We start from the raw sequence: 19,219 nt of genomic DNA, 5'->3' as shown, positions 1-19,219 counted from the left end.
CAGGTTAGTATGTCTTATACAGATATCCAGTATCAATTTGTATGTAAGGCAGTAGAGACATACACACAATATATAAAAACAGTTTTCAAGAACAACTTCTGCTTTTCTTTTAACAAATACTGAGTAGCATGAAGAAGTCTGGAGTTATTTTTAAATTTGTGCTGGTGGCAAAAGAATGCTTTGAATTTGGGGTGAAATGTTGGCCAGCACAACATACTTTCTTCATCAGGCAACCTTAATAAATAGAATCAGCTTGTTTTATATAGCAATTAGTTTGAATGCAATTAATGAAATGTGGATTAATAATAGCTGTACTGTATTACTGTAAATAAGCCTTGAAACACAGCAGAAAGAAAATTCTGGACAAGTTTATTTGTAGACAGAGCTGCCAGGGCACTCCTAATCAGACCTAACTTACTGAGTTGGCAATCTTATTATATAAAGATGTATCAGGTGACAGATCTCTGGAAATCCTGAGGAAAAAGTGCAGATTATTAATATATAAGTGAAACTCAAAAAATTAGAATATCGTGCAAAAGTTCATTTATTTCAGTAATGCAACTTAAAAGGTGAAACCAATATATGAGATAACTATCAGATCTCTGAAAAGTATAAGCATGCATATGTACTCAGTACTTGGTTTGGGCCCCTTTTGCAGCAATTACTGCCTCAATGTGGTGTGGCATGGAAGCTATCCGCCTGTGGCACTGCTGAGGTGTTATAGAAGACCAGGATGCTTCAATAGCGGCCTTCAGCTCTTCTGCATTGTTCGGTCTCATGTCTCTCATTTTCTCTTGGCAATGCCCCATACATTCCCTGTGTGGTTCAGGTCAGGCGAATTTGCTGGCCAATCAAGCACAGTAATCCCATGGTCATTGAACCAGGTTTTGGTGCTTTTGGCAGTGTGGGCAGGTGCCAAGTCCTGCTGGAAAATGAAGTCAGCATTCCCATAAAGCTTGTCTGCAGAAGGAAGCATGAAGTGCTCCAAAATCTCCTGGTAGACGGCTGCGTTGACCCTGGACTTAGTAAAGCACAGTGGATCAACACCAGCAGATGACATGACTCCCCAAATCAAGAGACTGTGGAAACTTCACACTGGACTTCAAGCATCTTGCAGTGTATACCTCTCCATTCTTCCTCCATACTCTGGGTTGTTGGTTTCCAAATGAGATGCAAAAATTGCTCTCATCAGAAAAAGAGGACTTTTGTTTGTTGTTCAGGAGCGGCTTGACAAGAGGAATATGACATTTGAAGCCCATGTCCAGGATCTGTCTGTGTGTGGTGGCTCTTGATGCACTGACTCCAGCCTCAGTCCACTCCTTGTGAAAGTCCCCAACACTTTTGAATGGCCTTTTCCTAACAATCCTCTCCAGGCTGCGGTCATCCCTGCTGCTTGTGCACCTTTTTCTTCCACACTTTTCCCTTCCACATAACTTTCTATTAATGTTCTTTGATACAGCGCTTTGGGAACATCCAACTTCTTTTGCAATTACCTTTTGAGGCTTTCCCTCCTTATGGAGGGTGTCAATGATGGTTTTCTGCACAACTGTCAGGTCAGCAGTCTTTCTCATGATTGTGATTCCTACTGACCAGACTGAGAGACTATTTAAAGGCTCAGGAACTCTTTGCAGGTGTTATGGCTTAATTAGCTGATTACAGTAGGACACTTTGAGCCTAGAATATTGCACCTTTTCACAATATTCTAATTTTCTGAGATTGTGGATTTGGGGTTTTCATTAGCTGTAAGCCATAATCATCACAATTATAACAAATTACGGCTTGAACTATCTTGCTTTGCATGTAATGAGTCTATCTCATATATTAATTTCACCTTTTAAGTTGCATTACTGAAATAAATGAACTTTTGCACGATATTCTAATTTTTCAAGTTTCACCTGTACTTCAGTTCCAGACCTCTACTGACTTTTATCTCTAGAGTTTTCTGGAATTGGCAGTTTCTAAAAATAATACACCTTCATCAAATGATAGGATTCAAGGGAGTCTCTAGTCCAACCAGTGGACAGTGGACTAACCTGCCCAGTGCAGGAATCCTCATACAGGTAGTTCTTGTTTACTTATACTAATTAAGACCAGAAACTCATCATTAAACAATGTGGCAATTAATAAAAAAAACCAAATGACCACACTGCCTAACAGTGGCAGTTTCAACAGCCCCATTTGCCCTGTGCAATATTTTCTTGAAGTATTATCCTCATTATTACCTCAATTTCCAGTGGAAATCTGCATAAAACAAAACAAAAAGGAATATTTTATATGAAATAGTAGTAGATAGTAGAGTTCTTTCAATAAGAACAGAATATGGTTGTTAATTGGAAAACAGGTACCTATCATTGAAAAACTCAGTGATATCTTGAAAATATATACAAAGAAGACAGACCAGGACACTAAATATGATTTACATCAAAAAAGTAGTCCTCAACTTACAACCATAATTGAGCCTAAAATTTTTGTTGCTAAGCAAAATAGCTAAATGAGTTGTACCCCATTTTATGACCTTTTTTGTCACAACTGGTAAGTGAACCACTGCAGTTGTTAAGTGAATCAGCTGATTGTTATGTGAATCTGACTTTTCCCATTGACTTTGCTTGTCGGAAGCCAGCTGGGAAGGTTACAAATGATCCCAGGACACTGCAACTGTCATAAATACATGCCAGTTGCCAAGCACTCAAATTTTGATCACATGACCATCAAAATGCTACAATGGTCATAAGTGTGAAAACAGGTTATGTCACTTTTTTCAGTGCTGTTGTAACTTTGAAGAGTTACTAAACCAATGGTTGTAAGTTGAAGACTACCTGTACATTTATTTCAATGCTGACATGTGAATGGCAAGAGACACTTAACTTTGGAGTTTAAAATTCTTTGGCCTTGTCAGATGGAGAAGTTGTTTTGTTTATTCTGCAGAATTTCTATGATATTACTGGACTAATGGAACTGAATTTACTTGCAACTTGGCAAATTCCCAAAATAGATGTGCATATCTTGTGGAGAGCAGTATCATCACAGAATCTGTTGCATGGCAATTTATCTTTTGTGATACAGAAGTTGAAACAAACTTGTGTGAAATAGAGAGGTTAATTTTTCAAAATATTCCGTATATTCAAGCTCTCAGGATGAAGCCTGCTCTTCTACTCTATTTTTGCAAGAAGAGATATTCAGCTAGTCGATGATCTTACAGATTGAAATAACATTTGTGAGGGCACTTCAGTATAAGATAAGAAAGGTCATATCTGAATTAAGCCACAGAGTAGACAAACCTTGATGAATCTTGGTCCATTCTTCCCTTCCCTTGCTTAGTCATGAGGAATTGTCCAAAAGCTTCTGCTTTTGAAACTGTATGCTTCAAAATAAAATCAAACCTGATTTGGTTCAGACGGTATGACAATCAAGTTAGTTAGAAATAAAAGCTGAAGTATTTATACAGCTGTACAGAAATATGTCTAACAGTAGCTGCTGTAGCTGAGTCAGAACACACAGCCACAGTTTAGCATGACATTCAAATATTTACAGTGAAATGAATTCAAATTATTTCCCCATTTCACTTACCAGTCATAGAAGCCAGATGAAGCAATATTTTATGCAGTTACTAAATTAACAGGGTAATGAGGCAAGAGATTTGACATATAAAATCAGTATTGATCCAATCAAAGTAAAAAAAAAGAACTATGTGTTATGTACACACATACACGTCACCCTTGAAAGAGGAATTTCTCTTCAATTAACAAGGAATACCCATTAGAATACCCTATCAGGGCTGCACTTATTTTAGTTTGTCTGTTAACAGTAGTGTTGAATAAGTAGGTGGATCAAATGAGGCTACTCCTATTTGTCAACTGGAAAAATGTTTTTTTTTCAAGCATTTAATTGCTACAAAAGAAAATCATTAGTGTCAGCAAATTCTGACATTTGGAAATAGCAATTCTCATTATAAGGAAATGTCTAGGCAGATTCTAAATACATCCTGTGATATTAGTTACTTAACAGTGATATGCTTAATGTTATTAAATATCACTCTTGAGGACCTATTAATCTCTTACAGCCACCAGAACCGCACATAAACAATCAGCATAATAAAAAACACAGCAATAGCAGCGAGCTTGGCATAGGTGGAACGCATGTTCAGATATTTCGCATCCTGACGGTATTTCTTGGACAAACTGGACAGATTGTTTGCCTTGGAATCCAATGCTGTTTGAAGAAAAGATAGCATGCAAACAAAAATATTATATTCATGAAATGTCAACATTATTTATAAGACAGTAGACCTAGCTCCAACTTCTATCAAGTGTTTAAGACTGACTTTAGTCTGACATATATGATTCAATCTTTCTCATAGAAAAGCTTGCTGGATGTTATAGGTTTCCCTCAAACAGGTAGGAAGTTTTGTCTTTGATAATCAATTTTTATTTAGATTAGGGACAATGAATTAAAACTATTGTAAGCCACAAAAGAGAATTTCAAGTTCTTTCATTTCCCCTAGCACAGTGGTCTCCAACCTTGGCAACTTTAAGACCTGTGGACTTCAACTCCCAGAGTTCCTCAGCCAGCAAAGCTGGCTGAGGAACTCTGGGAGTTGAAGTCCACAGGTCTTAAAGTTGCCAAGGTTGGAGACCACTGCCCTAGCAGATACAAAAACCTTTTGAAAAAATTCTATGAAAGGCTAGTGAACTTTCATAATCAATGGGATGAGGCACTGACTCTGCAGAAAGGAAGTTCCTTATTCCCTCTTCTCCCCATCAACTACCCCCAATCTTTACAATAAGTTTTTTGGGATCGCAGGTACTACAGGGCGAATGAAAGAGAGAATGAAAAGTGTATTAAATTAATTTAGAAGACACAGTACATGTTGTCAAATTTATGTAGCCATTTCACAAATAAGTGACTCTTATAATAAGAAGCCTATAATAAGGTTAAAAACTTTTGTGTGTGTGTGTGTGTGATCATTCAAAAATATCTTTTTTTAGAAATAGAAATGTCTTTTGCTATAATTTGGTAAATTGACTAAGAAACTGAGACTTTATCCAGCAAAATATTTAATTCAGAAGCTGCTACCATTAAGAATAATTACAATTCAGATAAATTAACTTCCATAAACATCTTTGGATTATGGTATACATTAGTTTTTATCTGCATGAACTATTAGTTTTTTTATTCCAAAGTATGTTTATCAATTCTTATTCCATATACCGTGGATATAAAACAAATCTGTTCAAATGCCATGTTTTTGAGATGTAAAAAAAAATCAGATCAATCACAAAAGATCAATCACTTCAGAATATTTTCCTTCTTTAATATATAAACTATACGATTTAATCAATAACAATATAAATGTGCCATAACATTGTTGGATAAGTGTGCATACCCGTAAACTACTGTATTTTGGGGAGTTATAAAACGTGCCTTTTTCCCTCAAAAAAAGAGGCTGAAAATCTGGGTGCGTCTTATACACTGAATACAGCATTTTTTGCCTCCCAAAACCCTGCCCCCTTCACCAAAATAGCCGTGCATAGTTTGTAGGAGGCTTTCAAAGAGCTCCTGGGGGCTGGGGAGGGCAGAAATGAGTGAAAAACGGGCCGGTTTTTGCTCAATTTTGCCCCCCCAGCCCCCAGGAGCATTCTATAAGCCTCCTAAAGGCTATCCATGCCCGTTTTCTTTTCTTTTTTACAAAAAAACAGGCCCATTTTCAAGAACGGACTGGTTTTTTGCTTGTTTTTTGGGGGGGCCATCCCTAGAAGCACTCTACAAGCCTCCTAAAGGCTATTCATGCATTCTTATTTTTATTTTTGAAAAAACGGGCCCGTTTTCGGGAGGTTTGCAGAGTGCAAAAACTTTTTTTTAATTTGCCTCTTTAAAACCTTGCTACGTCTTATATTCCAGTGCATCTTATATTCAAAAAAATATGGTAATACTTTGTTAAAACACTTTATTTTATGACTGCATTCAGTCTTTTATGACTGCATTCAGGTGTAGAAGCCTATTAGTATGGCACATCTTGCTTTGGGAAACTTTGTCCTCTCTTCCCTGCAAAACCATTCCAAATCTGTCAGATTGCAAGGGCATATCCCATGTACAACCCTCTTCAAGTAATTCCACTGTCAACTGTCCCATTGGTAAATACAGCAAAAAAAACTCCTGGAACATTGTTTTTACAAGAGTATAACTTTACTGGCAATTCCACATAGGCACAGAAGAAGCAAAGCCAGTTCTGAGGTTTTTGTATGAAAAAAAGCATAGTTAAAATCCATTTTGTTCCCCTTGGCCACCCGCAGTCCATAGTCTACCAATCAATTACCCTCATTTTGTTTTCTGCATGCCTCGCAGCATTCAACCTTGAGGTGTTGGAATTCTCTCAGGCTACAGACAGTGCACCTGTATTCCTCAATTCTCTCCCAAGCCACTCATACATTTCAATCACTCCTCTCCCCCCTCCCTGGTTTCCATTGCCCAGTTGCATGCAGGGATGCAAAGCAAGTCAGCCATGACACCCATAGATTTTCCATTGGATTCAGATTCGGGCTCTTGATAGACCAGTCCAAAACTTCTATCATCTGGTGGAGACATTCTTTTGTTTGGAGGTATGCTTTGGGTCATGATGATGAAAGGTGACATTCATGTTTAGCATTTTAGCAGAGGCCTAAATGTTTTGTGCCAAAATTGATACTTGGAACTGTTTATAATTCCCTCCACATTGACTGAAGCCCCAATTCTAGCTGAAGAAAAGCAGTTCCAAGGCATAATGCTGCCACCAGCACCGTGCTTCACTGTGGATATGGTGTACTTTTGGTGATGTGCAGTGTTAGTTTCCCACCACACCATTTGGAAATATGGCCAGAAAGTATTGGGCTCATCAAACCAGAGCACCTTTTCCCACATGCTTTTGTCATACTTTATGTAGGTTTTTGCAAACTGGCTTGGATGTTTTTCTTTCTTAAGAAGAGGCTTCCATCTTGCCACGGTATCCCACAGCCCAGACATATGAAGAATATGAAAAATTGTTGTCACCTATAGTACACAACCAGCACTTGCCAGAAATTCCCACAGCTCCTTTAATGTTGTTGCATGCCTCTTGACAGCCTCTCAATTCTTGATAATAATATTTTTGTGCCATCTTTTCTCTACTTGTTGATGAATGCCTTCAATGTGTTCCATGGTATATCCAACACCTTAGAAATTTTTTGTACTCTTCTCCTGACTGTTTCCAATAACGAGATCCCTTTGATGCCTTTTAAGCTCTTTGCTGATAATGCCTTTTGCTGGAAGAGGCAACTGAATAAATGTCAAAAAAGAAATCTACAATAGCTGAACTTTTTATGTGCTTGATCAGTCACTTTAATGGCAGATGTGTACTATTTAATGTCAGTCTGAATGTTATTGGTTAATTCTGAACATAGTCACATGCCCACTTATAAAGAGGGTATGCACTATTATGCATGTTATTGTAACTTTTTTTTGTTCTTTTTCTCCAAGAGATTTCAATCTGACTTTTTATATCCACTGTAGTTTCTACTTAGAAAGACTATGTATGTTATGAAACAATTTTTATTTACCTAAAATATTATCTTTTGTATTCAAAGTGTATTTAATAATTAATTCATATTCTATATAATTTCTTTGAAAAAGCCCATATTTTTAAGCAGGGACTTTTGCACAGAAGGAAAAATTATTACCTATCTACTTGCTGTTTTTTATCAATTACAAAGAGGACATTACCGCAGTTGCTTAATAACATTGTTACCTAACTGCATCACTTCTGATCCTGTGTCATAATCTTCATTAAAGGAAAACTAGTATTACAGAAAAATAAAATGGGAAATCACTCTGAGAGGCAGACAGTAACAACCTTGAATTATGTAACACTGCTTCTCCTTAATTATACAAATATTGGGATGAGCACATAATAGCTGTCTTTAAAAAGTGGAGGAATCAAGATCACTGATGTTAAATCTGTTGGGAAACTTTACACGGCATCACATTGCCGTCACATGATGTATTGAGATGTTTTTCCCTTCGCGGAGCTAGGGTGGGCATGGCCTGCACATAATGCTCAGACAGTTTGACACCCCTGATCAAGATCTTTAGGTAGAGATGAAGAAAAGTGTTGTTCCACCAAATCAGGCAAGGAGTGTATAGATTGGGATGGGGGTGAGTGGGTATGGTGTTAGGAATTCTTTCAAATCAGAGTTGAGTCATGATGACATCTTAAAAGGTCCTTACAAATTTCTTGGCAAGATTTCAGTGACTTCTTCCTAGGGCTGAGCAACTGTGACTTGCCCAAGGTCACCCAACTGGTTTTGTGCCTAAGGTATAACTAGAGCTCATAGTCTCCCAGATTCTATCTTGGTATCTTAACATTCACCTAGTTTTCAGTAAACATAGTAGGATACCAGACTAAACTTTGGCTTAATTACTGAAAGTTTGGAACAGAAATGTTACCAGCCAACTGCAACAAAGTTCATAATTCAAGTTCTATTATTGAGGCACATGTTCTGCCTTCCCATGCTTTATCAGCCTGTGTAAAGTAAGATGATTTTTGGTCTAAATATTTTATAAATTAAGATTGACACTGGAGAATACCACACCAGTTGATTGATGCAAGGAACATTAAGCAGAAATGACCAAAAGAAATTACATATATTTAGAATAATAAAGGGTAGAAATGGTGTAGAATCATAGGGCTGGAAGGGACTTTGATAGTCTAGTCCATCTCCTTCCCAAGGGAACAGACCTAATTCCATCCCAAACAAATGACTATCTAATCGTTTCTTGAAGACCTCCAGCGATAGAACAGCTACCATTCCAGGAAGTAAACTGTAAGCTGCTTTATTGGGTTGATCATAAAAATGTAATAAAAATTTAATAGATAATAAGCTGTTCCATTGCCTAATATTTCTTATTGTCAGGAAATTTATCCTTGGTTCCAAGTTGGATCTCTCTTTAACAAGCTTCCATCCGTTATTTCCAGTCTTGCCCTCAGGTTCTTTGGAGAATGACAACCCTCTCATCTCTGAGACTGCTCAAGTACTGAAAGACAACTATCATGTCACCTTTAATCTTATTCTTCATTAGGCTATAGATATACCTAGTTCCCTTAACTGTTCCATGCATGATTTAGCCTCCAGTCCCCTAATCATCTTTGTTATTCTTCTCTGCACTCTTTTCTAGGGCTTCAGCATCTTTTTTTGTATTGTGGTGACCAGAATTGAATGCAGTATTTCAGGTGTGGCTTCATTAGTTCTGCATAGAACAATACAATCATTTCTTGTGATATTAATATTAACCCTCTGTTGATGCAGCCCAGAACTACATTGGCTTTTTTTAGCAGCTGCTGCCCATGTCTGGTTTATATTTAAGTGATGGCCTATTAGGATATCACAATCCTCTTCCAGTTACTATTGTTTAGCCAGTTACCACTATAGCTGTGCATTTGCTTCTTCCTACCTAAATGCAGGATCTTGCTTTTCTCTCCACTGAATTCCAATTTGTTGGCTAGGGCCCTCAATGCTCAAGTCTGCTTCTTTTGAATCATGAATCTGCCTCACAAGCTGTTGGCAATTCCCCCCATTTTTGGTGTTATCCTTTTGTTCCCTCATCTAGATAATTATTGAAATGGTGAAAAGCAATGGGCCCAATAACAGAATCTTGAGGTACTTTGCTGCATGCTTCCCTCCATATGGATGTAGTTCCATTAAGGACTATACTCTGGATGCAATTTGTCACCCAACTGCAAATCCATCTGTTGGTAGTACTATTCTACATGATGGTAGGAATCTACACTTTCAGAATTATTTCCAGTTTGAGAAAGATTTTTAACCAAATTATCTCCAGTGGACCATTCCTCATGAAGGTTTTCCTCAGGCTCAAAAACAATGGTTAGGAAAAAAACAAATTGTTTGCTCTCTGTTATATAAGCAGAATTTTTTTCCCTATGCCAATTATTTGTCCATAAGTCAAATAAAATGACAGAACACGGCAATAACAGACACCTGCTGCTCTGTCTGGTTTCATTCTTCAGCTAATGTCAGCTTCCATTTAGGCAAGATAATTGCTTAATCACTGACTAAAACAGATAGTGAACCAGGAGAAGAGCATCAACAGGTAAGAGAAAGGATTTCTATTAGGAAATATATATTCTTAATCTTCTTAGTGTCTTCTCTAGCAAAAAGGAAGGGTGCAAGGAGGGTAGCCAATTACCTCCACTAGACCGATCCGATCGCATAGAGTAGGCCTCCTCCGAATTCCATCAACGAGCCAATGTCATCTGGCAACTACCTGGAGGAGAGCCTTCTCGGTGGCTGCTCCGACCCTCTGGAACGAACTCCCCGTGGAGATTCGTACCCTCACCACCCTCCAGACCTTCCGCACTGCCCTTAAAATCTGGCTGTCCCAGCAGGCCTGGGGCTAAAGACCCTAACCCCACCCAAATGGTATGATTGTTGTGTTCTCTTTTAACAATGTATTGTTTTATGTTCATAACTTGTTTTGTCTTCCCCTTCCCCTGACTTGTGAGCCGCCCTGAGTCCCCTCAGGGAAAAGGGCGGCATACAAATAAATAAACTATAAACTATAAACTGTAACTAGCACAACAGAATAAGTTGCGTACACTATTCCACCACAGACAAAAAAATAAGGCTACGGAAATAACGAAAGCCGCCAGAGGGCCTGAAATGTCTTGATAGATGGACACGAAAAATTAGGCAGCAGAGCAGCATCTTGTCCTGTTGCCTATGGTCTGATTAAGGGATTTGCCATGTTGCCATGTTGAGATACGGACCCTTACCACCCTTCCGGCTTTCCGCAAAGCTACTAAGACCTGGCTGTTCCGGCAGGCCTGGGGCTGTTGAATCTTCCAGCCCCATCCGAGGTACGAATGTTGCTGTATTTTTAAATTGTTTGTCTTTTATTTTTATTTTGTACCCCCCTCCCCCTCAGATTGTTAGCCGCCCCGAGTCTCTCGGGAATAGGGTGGCATACAAATTAAATAAATCTTAACCTTAACCTATTGACTATTTCCAATCACCCAGTGGTTCCTACCTGTCTTTGCCTGCTTTTTATTTTTCTCAAGAAAAATAATTGACAAGGTACAACATTTCTCAAACTGTTCCAAGCTGGAATGAACAACTCCAATGAATGAATTAAAAAATACTATTCAATAAGCAGTGCTGTTGATGTATACTTATTATACATTGCCCTGATTCCTCAGCATGAAATAGTGGCATTGAAACTCAAGATTACAAATCATTTAAAACTTCTCACAAAATTTATAATTTTCCCCATCTGCTGGTTTGTTGATTTTTACAAAATAGAATATATATTTGCATGCTATGTTTCAACTAAATTCCCAGAGGAATTTAGTACATGCTATTAAAATACAAACAAAATTTTTTAAAGTCTTCATATAATATCCAAAACAGCAGAATAATTGCACATTCCATATTTGTTTTTCTCGGTATTAATCTTTCGGATTAGAATGGTCGTTCATTATCAACAGGAAGTATTTTATACAAAGCAGTTTGCCAGTTTTATTCTGCATCATATATTTAAATGACTCCCAAAATGGGCAATATTTTGCAAACTGTGTTCTGTGAAACAAGTTACACAATAATATGATGGGTTAGGGTGGTGGGATCTATAATAGCAAGATAGAGCACACAAAAAAATCCACAGAACAAAATCTATAGCCAGAAAAAAATTGAAAATATCTGGTTTATGGATCCCTGTACCTGAAAGTGTTTCACCTCGTTGTAAGACTTCTTCAATGTTGGCTACCATGATTCTTTGTACATCTTGTAACTCTGTATTAATAGATCCAAGGTTTCTTCTTGCACGGCTATCTATATACAGCTTCTTTGTTTTCTGAATATAAGTATCTGGAATAAAAAGTAATTGTTCATGTAAGAGTATTCTCTTTCAAAATTCTAAATCAATTTGTATTCTCAAATCATGCCATACAGAGAAGTTATTGCAAGGAATGGAAAAAAGAGTGGGTGGAGGAGAAAGAGAATTAACTGCTCTAGGAAAAAGTATAATGAACCTCTTGTCTGTTAATTTCCCTAGCAGGGTTCAGTAACTATACTGGTAGCAAATATAGTCATTAACCACAATCTGATTATATCCTTGTTATCCTATATTCAATGTAAATTGCCTACCTCTTGTTTAGTAAAATAAAACTTCCCAAGTACAGATAGTCCTTGTTTAATGAACACTCATACAGTGACTGAAGTTATGACAGCACTAAATGAGAACTTATGACCAGTCCTTGTCATAGCAGCCTTGTGGTCACATGATCACGATTCAGATATTCAGCAACTAGCTCACAGTTATGATAGTTGAAGCATTCTGCCATTACTCGATCACCATTTGTACCCTTTGCTATCAGTTTCCAACAAGCAAAGCCATCAGGTCACAAATTGTGATTATGTGACATCATGCTTAACAGTCATGCAGGATTCGCATAACAATGGCGATCTGAACTGTCACAACTGCTGCCATAAGTCATGTGACAATATGTGACATTCTCATTATAACCACACCGCTTAACAATAAGAGTTGCCACTGTTTCAATACTGTTAAGTGAGGACTACTGATACTGCAATTAAATGTAGTCTAATAAGATAAAACATATAGATGACATAGGAAATGGCCCTGAAGGATACGAAGAACTGCTATCAAGGCAACAACCAGGCAAGCAGGGCCTGAGCCCCTTCCAAGAAATTAGTTTGAATAAATGTCTCCAGTCCCTCCCTAGATCACACTAATAAAAGCGAGGGCAGGGAGAAGCACATTTAGAACTGCAAGATTGCATTACTATAACTATTATTATAAAAGAAGTTCTAACTTATATAGCATTGGTTTCTTAGTCTGGTCTGACAGAACAATGTAAGATGTGAAATATTTTAAATGCAGACATCACTGCATACTGTGGTATATTATTCTATCCCTTTGAATCTTTTCATGTATATGCCACACAATCTTTTTATCCCATTAGCAGAAGCAGAAATCAGAGAATAATTTAGATATGCAATTCAGAATGCTTTAGTAACTTGGTAAAAGAAAGAAGTGGAATGAGCAGATGAAGAAGGGACATTAAGATTACCAAAGTGCTGACCTTGGACCATCCTTAAATCATTAATCTCAAGAAATAAATCTCACCAAATTCAATGAAAGAATAGGGTCTGGACACCGTTGGGACCTTTTTTCCATGTTGTTCATCAAATTCTGAGTGCAAATCTTCCAGGTATGCAAACGCCAATTTTTTGGGGAAAGCAGCTTCACATAGTATCAGATAACAAACTCCTTTTTCAATAATGTAACTGTAAAAGAAGATATAAGCCAATTGTTAGCCTGAAAGACAAATGAACCCTACATTGGACTATTAATTTCAGTGGCCTTATAGCAAACAACATTCCAATCTATATTACAAGACATAAATTATATTTAGCCTTAACTTATACTTATTTCAGACTTCCACTGCATTTTAGACAAGGACAAAGGTGAGGAAAACTCACACCTATGTTTCATTTTTTTTTTTTTAATTAAGCATTTATAGGCCACCCTTTTCCCTGAGGGGACTCAGGGCGGCTTACAATAGGGGGGGGGGGGAGTGCAGGACAAAACACAAAAAGAAAATGTGAATAAAAATAATTAGCAGTAAAAACCCAACATTCATTCAGCATTCGGGAGGGGCGAGAGTAAAGTCTTATCCCCAGGCCTGACAGGATAGCCAGATCTTGAGGGCTATGCGGAAGGCCTGGACGGTGGTGAGGGTGCGGATCTCCACGGGGAGATTGTTCCATAGCGTCGGAGCTGCAACTGAGAAGGCTCTCCTCCGCGTAGTCGCCAGTTGGCACTGACTGGCGGATGGAATTCGGAGGAGGCCTACTCTATGCGATCTGATGGGACGGAGGGAGGTAATCGGCAGAAGGCGGTCTCTCAAATAGCCAGATCCACTACCATGGAGTGCTTTATGGATGGTAAGTAGGACCTTGAAGTGCACCCGGAGACAAACAGGTAGCCAACGCAGCTCACGGAGGATCGGTGTTATGTGGGCGAACCGTGGTGCGCCCACAATCACTCGCGCGGCTGCATTTTGGACTAGCTGAAGTCGCCGGATGCTCTTCAAGGGCAGCCCCATGTAGAGCACATTGCAGTATTCCAGCCTAGAGATCACAAGGGCTCGAGTGACTGTTGTGAGGGCCTCCCGGTTCAGGTAGGGCCGCAACTGGCGCACCAGGCGAACCTGGGCAAATGCCCCCCTGGTCACAGCTGATAAATGATGGTCGAAACTCAGCTGTGGGTCCAGGAGGACTCCCAAGTTGCGGACCCTGTCTGAGGGGTATAAATTTTGACCCCCCCAGCCTGAGTGATGGAACGTCGGCCAAATTGTTGGGAGGAAAACACAACAGCCACTCGGTCTTGTCCGGGTTGAGTACCAGTTTGTTAGCTCTCATCCAGTCTTTAACAGCCTCAAGACCCCGGTTCATCACGTTCATCATGCTTGCCATCTTTAACTTCTTTGTTTTATTGATTTTATTCAATGGGTTACCCTTGAAGATCATTTGGAAGCGTCAACTAGTGCAGAATACGTCAAGTGTCTCTTTGGGGCCCCTAGAGGGGCCCATATTACATCATTGTTCCACGAGCTGCATTGGTCGCTGGTTTGCTTTCAGGCGCATTTCAAAGTGTTGGTTATAAAGCCTATAAAGCCCTGCATAGCATGGGTCTAGGTTTCTTGAGAACCATCTCACCCCATGGGAGAGATCTGCCCCACCCATGGTGGCAGAAGAAGCATGCTGTCCACTCATCCATGCTGTTAGCCAAGGAATTCCAGTTGGCAGGGTCCAAGAAAAGAGCAGTCTTGGGTGTGGCCCTGGCCTTTTGGAACATCTTGCCCCCTGAGGTGAGATTGGTTTCCACCCTCCTGACTTTCTGAAAGAGCTTGAAGAGATGCCTCTGTCAGTTGGCTTAGGGGAATATCACACTAGAAGTGGTTGATCAAATAATAGTAACTTCCACTAAAAGATGGGGAGGAAAGGAACAGAACTTAAGGGGGAGACCCTTAGGTTCTGTTTCTTTCCTTCCCATCCTTTAGTTTTAGTTATAATATATATATATATATATATATATATATATATATATATATATATATATATATATATATATATATATATATGAATGTTGTAAGCTGCCCAGCATCACCTTACAGCAAGATGGAGGGCAAACAAATATAATACTAAAAATTATTATAAATAAATTATTTATAAATATTTTATTTGATTGTTAGCAGTGTTCCAGAATTGTTGTAATGGGAAGTGGGGGTGGGGGGAAACTCTTGTGGCTGTAAAGCCTGTATTCGGTGACAGGAGCCAAAGCAGCCTTACGCACGCCAAGTTTATGATATCGGGAAGGAAAGTTTTTTCGGGTGGCACCGCCACTATTCCCTCCCCAAACGCAGGCACTGCGGACTCACGTTCTTTCCTCCTGGCCAGATCTGGCGCCTGAAACGCCTACATTTCAGATCTGCCGCCTTCCACACCGGCTATTTTTGCAATTGGGGAAGGAATACAAAAACAAACCTTTCTGACAAAACTTTCCTTCCCGATAGCAAAAACCTTCACAGCCGGAGGGTTCCGCCCCACCTCTTCCCATTACAAAGTTTCCTGGTAAAGGCAAAACAGCCAGCAGTAGGGGAGAGGGGGGAGCCTGGCAGTGGCAGCTTCCCCATCCAGGTGGAGCACAATCAGAAGTGCAGGCAGTTCACCTTCCGCTCAAATGATTGTCATGATAATAAAACTATCTTATTGTATAAATATATAGGTGAGGGGGTGGTGGATTTTCAACCGGGCGTGCAGAAGGCAGCAGATCCAGGGGGTAGAGATCACGGAAACTGTCTTATGCCTTCTGTGCAGTGCCCGCTTCGCCATCCGAATCCTGACCCTCATGCTTCCCAGGGCCACTTTGGGAAGCAGCAAAGGTGTAGGGGGCTTGCTGGTAAACTCAGCAACGTGTTTATGAGATGGCAGCGTCCAGAAGGACTAAATGTTGTGTCTCTATTGGGCTTGCTGCAAGAAAGCCAGGCTTTCAATGCCTATGGTTACAGGTAGGAGTCTTGGGAGTGGAGCCAAGTCCCTCTTCTGCCCCCATGAAAATCATACCCTACCCCACCCCCTCCAGTTAAATAGCATAGGACGATAGGATTTGATTTAAATGGATAAAAAGATTGTTATGAAAATCCGAGTGGAAGTGAGGATCCCCGCAACCTGGAACCACCCGAAAATGCGAGGCACAGAGGTGGCGATGGTGTGTGGCAATCCCTGCAGCCTGGAACAGCTGATTCCACCTGCTGCTTGCTGTTTACTGCAAGAACGCTAGCCAGATTAATACTGATGGATGCTGGTGGGCAGAGGCAGAATTTTTTTTTCTTGTTTTACTCCCGCAAAATTAAGGTGCATTTTATACTCTGAAAAATACAATAGTATAATATGGGGAATTCATGACCTGGAAATGCTACTTCTGAAAATAACTTGAACCTTGAACCTTGAACTTATTGACAAGCTGAACATGACTCAGCAGTGTAAACATAGCAGGTAGAAAGGCTAATGCAATTCCTGGCTGCCTTAGAAGCAACATTGTCTCAAAGAAATACCTTCTTTCTCTATTCCGCTTTAGTGGATTTTTCTGATTATGATTCTGGGCATCATATTTCTAAAAGGATACTGATAAGTTACAATGGATTCAGAGGACAACCTTATTTGATAGACTGATGGGACTTAAAATGTACAGAAAAGAAGACTTAGGTGAGACATAATAAGCATCATCGCGTACATAAAGGAAAACTACTGGAAAAATGGGCAAGAACTATTTTCCTAAAAACAAACCAAGAATAAAGAATTATAGTTGCCTGAATTTTATTTAAGAGAGCTAAATTGGTGTAGAGTTAAGGCTAGAAACTGGGACCCTATGAGTTCTAGCCCTGCTTTATGAGCCAAGGTGGCGCGGTGGTTAAATGCAGCACTGCAGGCTGACTGCTAGATCAGCAGTTCAGCGGTTCAAATCTCACCGGCTCAGGGTTGACTCAGCCTTCCATCCTTCCGAGGTGGGTAAAATGAGGACCCGGATTGTTGTTGGGGGCAATATGCTGACTCTGTAAACCGCTTAGAGAGGGCTGAAAGCCCTATGAAGCGGTATATAAGTCTACTGTTATTGCTATTATTATTGCTATTATTGCTTTAGCACAAAGCCAGTTGGGTGACATTGGCTTAATACTTTCTCCCAGCAAACTGATTCTGAAAACCTGGAAAAGAAACTGCAGGGACTTTGTTCAGGTAGACACCAGCGAATCAGACAGAATTGAACAAAAGAAAAATAATTCATTTAAACTCAGGGAAATATTTCCTAATGGTAAGATCTTTACAAAAATGGAATGTTCTACTATAAATTTGTGGGTTTTACAATTCCTTTTAAGAAAAAAGATTTTAAAGAAAAAATGTAGTTTAGTATGTTTTTCTGTAGTTTAGTATGTTTTTTTCTTACAGAGAATTGGACTAAATGATTCTTACGATCGACCCCAGGCCTAGAATTCCATGATTCTATGAACCTGTTGAGTTCTTCCAAATTGGGGAACTGACTCACATCCCTCAACGCTCCTTCAAGAATCCAAGACCTTCTCAGTCTTACTATAATGCTTTTAATTAGGTTCTTAGAGATAACAATTAGGATTTTCTAAATCTCATTTGGAGGGAAGAATGCCCAATAATTCCTACATAGTTACTTGGATCAATATTTATTTGTAATAACTGAGGATTTTGTCAAGCGTTATGTCCCATTATTAGCTTGATATAAGGTTTACTAGTTATACTTACTGAAAAGCCATTGGTCCAGCTTCTAAGGTGCATCTGGTAGGAGACTGTTCATTGAGCTTCCGAAACAATTGCTTGGCCTGGCTCTGATACTGCTGCAAATCTCTCCCCGACTATAAAAAAAAATTCCCCCCAAACAAACAAAAAAATCTCCAACATGCTTCGACAAAGTTAGTTATAGTGAATGATTAGAAAACAACTAGATCAAAATTTAGAGCTTATAGCATTTTAAAACAAAAATTTATGGACTATTGTCCACTTTATTAAATGAACTAGTATATATCTGCAGATTCCTGTTCTCCAGTAGCATTCATTAAGCAGGTTAAATAAAGAGAAAATCCCTAACTGTATCATCCAACTTCTTCTAAATGGGAGTGGGGTAGAATGAACTCAATTTAGATTGGGACTCATTATTTAATGCTAAACGTTAGAAGACTCCACGGAGCTTACTTTGCTGTACACTTCAGTAACTATACTAGCAAAACTCACATGTTATTTTTAGCCTAGACAACAAGCGATTCGTAGTAAATAAAGAAAAATTAACCCAGTGCAACCCAATTAGCTTTACTGCTAAATATCTTTCAATTTCAATGCTAGCATTTAGCGAGTGCATTTTAAATGCTTAAACCGCATTGTATATATGACATAATCAGAAATTAAATCCTGAGTAGAAAGGAAGGGGGGAAAACCCATAGTATCTCACATTCACCTGTTCATCCTCCTGCATAGAAGCCGCTAAAGGAAGCCCATCAGCCACCCGCGCAATCATCGTTAGAAGCACCATCTTCTTGGACGATCAATACCTACAAGTTCAGAATCCTACCCGCTCAAGTCTAACTATACTGAGCTGGCCGGAAGCTGCAAAACCAAGTTCCGGATCCCTATAACAACTCTCCTGCCTATTTCCTGTGCAATCATATTGCCGGTCGAGAGCGGAGATCCCCAACTGTTTGGTTCCGGTAAAAGTGACGAACATATTTTTTTGTTCCTCTCAGAAGTGTGGAGGCGTGTGTCTTCAACAGCACCAGCAATCCTCGTAAGCTTGAAGGCCTAAGTGTCATTCGTTTCGGCGACGGCAGTTCCACAACACAGTTACAGAGTAGTGCGGGCTAAGGGCCTCCCTTAGGTTCTAAGGACCCCCCCCCCTTGGAGGGGGACATCGAGCAATATGCTACCGATGCGCCAATAAACGGCTTTCGAGACCGATGGCTCGAGCTCCAGCTGCATCCCTCTAGTCTAGCACAATACCAAACGGGGTTGTCCTCACACCTTGTCTCCTTATGTTGCTCCGAACTCCTTTTCGTCTGTTGCATCTTTTAAATGCTATAAGCGCTATTTTAGCA

The 19,219-nt window shown here is 39.5% G+C and overlaps 1 protein-coding gene across 2 annotated transcripts; it reads right to left on the bottom strand.

Moving 5' to 3' along the window:
- Window positions 1–2,923: 2,923 nt before the first annotated feature.
- On the bottom strand, window positions 2,924–18,746 carry SEC22B (SEC22 homolog B, vesicle trafficking protein). Of its 2 annotated transcripts, none has more exons than XM_032226447.1 (5): window positions 18,580–18,746; window positions 17,880–17,989; window positions 13,171–13,331; window positions 11,742–11,888; window positions 2,924–4,209 (listed from the first exon to the last, which is right to left on the bottom strand). In XM_032226447.1, exons 1-5 carry the CDS (start codon window positions 18,658–18,660, stop codon window positions 4,055–4,057), a joined length of 654 nt encoding a protein of 217 aa, XP_032082338.1. In that variant the 5' UTR covers window positions 18,661–18,746; the 3' UTR covers window positions 2,924–4,054. The 2 variants fall into 2 exon arrangements, with proteins under 2 accessions (XP_032082338.1, XP_032082339.1); XM_032226448.1 differs by having other exon boundaries at window positions 18,586–18,743.
- Between the last annotated feature and the right edge of the window lie 473 nt (window positions 18,747–19,219).

The sequence above is a fragment of the Thamnophis elegans genome, chromosome 11 (assembly GCF_009769535.1).
Source record: "Thamnophis elegans isolate rThaEle1 chromosome 11, rThaEle1.pri, whole genome shotgun sequence".
Lineage (NCBI taxonomy): Eukaryota > Metazoa > Chordata > Lepidosauria > Squamata > Colubridae > Thamnophis > Thamnophis elegans.
The sequence above is the reverse complement of the archived record's forward strand: the minus strand, read 5'-3'. Positions and strand labels throughout refer to the sequence as shown.

Coding starts and splice junctions, on each gene's coding strand:
- SEC22B (XM_032226447.1), bottom strand. CDS start 18,660: ATGGTGCTTCTAACGATGATTGCGCGGGTGGCTGATGGGCTTCCTTTA. Junction 13,332..17,879: donor GCTGGACCAATGGCTTTTCA/GTAAGTATAACT, acceptor CTTCTTTTACAG/TTACATTATTGAAAAAGGAG. Junction 4,210..11,741: donor ACGAGGTGAAACACTTTCAG/GTACAGGGATCC, acceptor TTCTTCAAACAG/CATTGGATTCCAAGGCAAAC.